The 4,531-nt window shown below is 37.2% G+C and overlaps 1 protein-coding gene across 3 annotated transcripts; it reads left to right on the top strand.

Annotated features, from left to right (window-relative positions):
* Nucleotides 1-2,846: 2,846 nt before the first annotated feature.
* LOC108374347 (ubiquitin domain-containing protein 1-like) lies at nt 2,847-4,531 on the top strand. 3 transcript variants are annotated; one of them, XM_017630337.1, is made up of 3 exons: nt 2,847-3,470; nt 3,568-3,820; nt 4,381-4,531. In XM_017630337.1, exons 1-3 carry the CDS (start codon nt 3,383-3,385, stop codon nt 4,469-4,471), a joined length of 432 nt encoding a protein of 143 aa, XP_017485826.1. In that variant the 5' UTR covers nt 2,847-3,382; the 3' UTR covers nt 4,472-4,531. The 3 variants fall into 3 exon arrangements, with proteins under 3 accessions (XP_017485826.1, XP_017485825.1, XP_017485827.1); XM_017630336.1 differs by lacking the exon at nt 4,381-4,531 and adding an exon at nt 3,920-4,361; XM_017630338.1 differs by lacking the exon at nt 4,381-4,531 and adding an exon at nt 3,891-4,261.

Below are 4,531 nucleotides of genomic sequence, written 5' to 3'. Positions count from 1 at the left end.
CGCACTGTGTAAGATTTGACCCATCTAGCTGCTTTTGATTCAGTTATTCGAAAATTATTGAAGATAGATCAATGAAAATTTGCACAAGGTACGTTAGGTGAAGCTTCAAAAAAAAGGCCATTTAGAGGTACTGTCACGCCACACTATATAGATCATTTTTAAAAAGGCAAAATCTGAAATATTTAACTAACTACAAAAGCTAAAATACCCAAAATTGATATTTCGAATTTCCTTATAACAAGTAAATATAAAGTGACAGAAATGGACTAAAAATTTTTTTTTAATTATGGGCGTGGCAAATATCGATAAAAAGTCGAATTGGGTCAACGGCTCAATAAAATTCCGTTATAAGTTTAGTATTTCTTGCTCTATTTACAAAATTGGGGTACCATGGGAAAGGTAATGAATCGAGATATCTCCATTGAAAAGCAAGAGTACAAAACTTTGTCTCGGTCGAGAATCAATCAAATTCAAATGAATTACTCGAAGAAAATAAAATTCCTAGTAGGCCTGAAAAAATACCGCTAAAATTGTGTTGTTTAAAATTTAAGAGGAGTGACAAATAAATTGAGATACAAACTTTATGTATAATTACGGATAAAGAGTTTGCGAGTCTAATGAAATTAATAAATTGCTAGAATTTAATTTAAGTTTACGTGGTTTTACTTCAACATGAAATGCTCAGTCCTAGTTTACTAAAACTCTAAAAATGATATTCATTAAAAAGAACACATCTAACAAAGTAAGATCAAAATGGTATTTTAGCAACACCACAAATGTACACCGCTATTCTAAAATTCTTTCGTATTCGGATTTTGCTACGAATCGTAGCAATAGGATGCTGCAATCCGAATCGTATTTTCGAACTTTCGAAATTCGTAACAATGGCATGCCTAAAAACGAACGAGTAAGCTTTTTGCGTAATTTTATACGAAAACAATTCTGTGTCGGAGGCGAATTAAAAGATGTAAATCGATGTGTTGTTTGCAACAAATGTTGGTGGTGTTCATTTAAACAGATAAATTTGCTGTTATTGCATTAACTGGATTGAGAACCAGAGCTTTAGGCATAGGAGGAGTTCTGGCTTGTGGTTCAACAATTCAACCAGAAGCTGTCAAAATGCGTAATCGAAAGTCTATTTTCCCGTTTAAACACCCATAAAGTCTTTTTGCAGATTTGCAGAAATCACTTTCCGAAATAAAGATTGCAAGGTGTAACCAGAGAACGTTTGACAGATAGCAAAGGGTTTTGTAAATACATTTTGATTTCACAACAGCCTGCGCTCGAATGATGGCAAAAATTTAATAAAAAATTAGCAGAAAACCCATATAAATACAGTTGGAAGATGGAATTTATTAATTTTATTCACCTATTATTTTTTTCATTTGTTTTCGGTATTTTATCATATATTTTAGTACATTTACATTTGCTAAATGCGATAGCATGAACGCTCTTCGAAAACATATGTTCGAAAGTGCTAAATGTTGCATTTTAAATGCAGCAAAAACGCTGCATTACGAGGCTCGTAAATTTTACGAGCTTTTCGAGGCTTTTACGAATTTAAGGGAATATCCCTCTACATTTTCTTTCATTGCTATGTAAATTTTCTAATACAATGTTTCCACGCTTCGTAATCCNAAGTGCTAAATGTTGCATTTTAAATGCAGCAAAAACGCTGCATTACGAGGCTCGTAAATTTTACGAGCTTTTCGAGGCTTTTACGAATTTAAGGGAATATCCCTCTACATTTTCTTTCATTGCTATGTAAATTTTCTAATACAATGTTTCCACGCTTCGTAATCCGCTCTCTAAGTAATTCGCTAAGTAATTCGTGAATTATCCTGTTTCCACGTCACATATTAGTAATTCGTTTGGCAGCTCTAATTCTTGTTCTTGGAAGATGGAGCTAAAATTTAAGTTATCACCAACAATTTTAATTTATATAGAGAATATTTTATTAATATTGCACTAACTGTTGTAATAACTAGAAAAAGTGCCAGCAAATGGGACCAGGCCGGTGAAAACTTCGATATATTTCCGATAAATATTAGACAATGCACCGATTCGTTAGTCATTCGCATGGTAATTCGATCTGAATTACCTATAAAGTTGAAATTAGTCGAGAACGCAGAACGTATACTTAAACGCAGTCTGTATACGCAGAATTTTGTCGATTACTGGAGCCCTCAGTGTTGCTTACTACACTGTTGCCATTCATCAATGCCTTTTCATAAACTTACCCTTTCAACTACAATTTTTCGTGCTATAATAGATTTTAGCTTAATATAAACTACTTAGTTTTCAACAAAAACCTTAATCAATAGTAAATTTCAAATATTTTAAACATATTTTGAATAGGAACTTATATCTCTTTTACCATCTGTAAAACTGACGAAGTGGCAACCATCTAAAGAAGGAGAAATCAGCTGACACGGAAAAATCTAAATTCCGCAGATTTCTGGGCTACGGGCTAAAACTACAGAAAAATTCTGCGGTGTTGAGTTTTCATTTGCGTGGCGCTTTGGTAAGACAGATCGTGTCAGCTGACTCGGGTTTACGTACCGGTAGGTTTACGTTCTTGACTAATTTCAGCTTAAATGATGTAATTCGCTTTTAAAATTTTGTATGTCGAATTACGTAATTAGTAAGGTAATTGACAAGGCGAATGACGAATGGGAGAGCGTATTACGAATGAGAGAGCAAATTACGATGTGTGGAAACGCCGTATAATTCCTCAACAAATCAGAAAATGCACCCCTTTGCGATGTTTTTACGTGATTTGAGTGTGAAAAATACCAGCAAGTGGCCACTCCGCACGGAGCTGTCAAATCAGTGAATGGAATTGAAATAGTTGAAGACGAAAAAAATTCTGAGCAGGGATCGTGGGAATATTGCGGAAATGTTTGGTGAATAAATTAAAGTGTGGAAAAAGAATTATCAGTGTAAAATAGAAAAAAAATAAAACCAACAAAATTTTTCCCAACGCAAATGTATTATTTGCCAAGTTTTCGTCGACGGTGCGAAGAAAAACATATCAAAAGTGAGTCAGGTTTCTGGTCGCGCGGGTGCAACAGTCGAAAGGGCAAGACAACGTGAAAGCTTGAAAGGAAGAATATGTAAAATAGTCGTAAAAAATCGGCGCGGCTGTATGAAGCGAGAAAAAGTGAAGAAGCAAAAATAAATTTCACTAAAATAACAAGTAGCAACAGCAAATCGCAACAGTTCGTGGCGCAGTAAAACATTTGCATTTCCAATTCGAACCGATATAATTCCGTCGTATCCATCAATATTTTTGATCACATACGGTCATAAGTGCGAACGTGTTTTCCGGCGCTGGAACGCTGACTTGGTGGACGCGTAACACATCGAGTATACGCGAAATATGGGTGGTTGCATTGGCATACACAGCAACGATAATGAGACAGTCAGTGTGTCTTCTGCGAGCGTTTCGAGGCCAACAACAGCCGCGGGTGAGTAATAAACTCGGCCAAATGGTCTAACCAGCGCTATCATCAATGCACACATTCATTTGCTTATGCACGTTAACTATTACCGTATTTGTTTAAGGCGGCGGTCAAATGGGCCCATCGCGCAAAAATCGCCCCTTGTGCAATGAGACGATACGTTGGCGTTCCGATGTGCCACTGACTGAGGGCCAACTGCGTTCGAAACGCGACGAATTCTGGGACACCGCGCCGGCGTTCGATGGTCGTAAAGAAATTTGGGATGCGCTGCGGGCAGCTACAAATGCGGCAGAAGAGCTAAATTTCGAATTAGCGCAGGCAATACTTGATGGAGCGAATATCTCCGTGCCTAATGGGTAAGTTGGCAAGAAAAAAAAAAAACTCGACGAGTTATTCATATGGATGCTTTAAACCTATCAACAAAAGTTAAAGAGACTGGCCTTGGCCAGATATAGATCTCGATCGTTCCAATTATGTAGACCCGATTGTCGTCTGAAGCTGTTCGCTTTATTATTCATCTTTAATTGCCTTAATCGCCAGTTGCTTTCAACGCCAACGTAAACATCAACAAAACCACAATAAAGGCGCCCAAAGCGACCGCAGGTAGTCGGCTGGGTGTTTTACTACTCTGTGCGCCGCTGCACACACACATTACAACTGTATGAAATGTCATTCAATCGGCACTTCATTCTTCCTACTGATCCGCGACTGTGGGACATTTATAAGCTCATTTGTTCTGACGCGCCCTTTAATTATGATAGTGTTTGCTGTTAGCAGTGACTACCCCAAATAAAGAGCTAAAAATAAATTTGCATTCTCTTCTGTTTTGTTCTTGAGTTTTGAGTTCATACTTTTCATTTAGCATTGTTCTTTTTGATTACATCGCGGCAGTCGACCCTAATCCATTGCCTTTCAGTTTACTTAGATCTGGATCTCTACTACCGCAAACGAAAAACCAATATAATAGATCCATTAATGGCGGTCAGTGGCAGGTCATGCAACACTAATCGCACATTAACATTCAGTATCAACATTGTTGATGGCGTCAGCGTTGGCGTAACTGCTTT

This window comes from Rhagoletis zephyria, unplaced genomic scaffold (assembly GCF_001687245.7).
Source record: "Rhagoletis zephyria isolate East Lansing unplaced genomic scaffold, Rhagoletis_zephyria_1.1 Rzeph_scaffold_07619, whole genome shotgun sequence".
Classification (NCBI taxonomy): Eukaryota; Metazoa; Arthropoda; class Insecta; order Diptera; family Tephritidae; genus Rhagoletis; species Rhagoletis zephyria.
Note: the sequence above shows the minus strand (reverse complement) of the source record. Positions and strands in the feature narration are given on the sequence as shown.

What these genes read in the sequence shown, in the direction of transcription:
- LOC108374347 (XM_017630336.1), top strand. Translation starts at nt 3,383, where the DNA reads ATGGGTGGTTGCATTGGCATACACAGCAACGATAATGAGACAGTCAGT. An exon ending in GAGGCCAACAACAGCCGCGG is followed by an intron (nt 3,471 to 3,567) that starts GTGAGTAATAAA and finishes TATTTGTTTAAG; the next exon opens with GCGGCGGTCAAATGGGCCCA. An exon ending in AATATCTCCGTGCCTAATGG is followed by an intron (nt 3,821 to 3,919) that starts GTAAGTTGGCAA and finishes GGCCAGATATAG; the next exon opens with ATCTCGATCGTTCCAATTAT.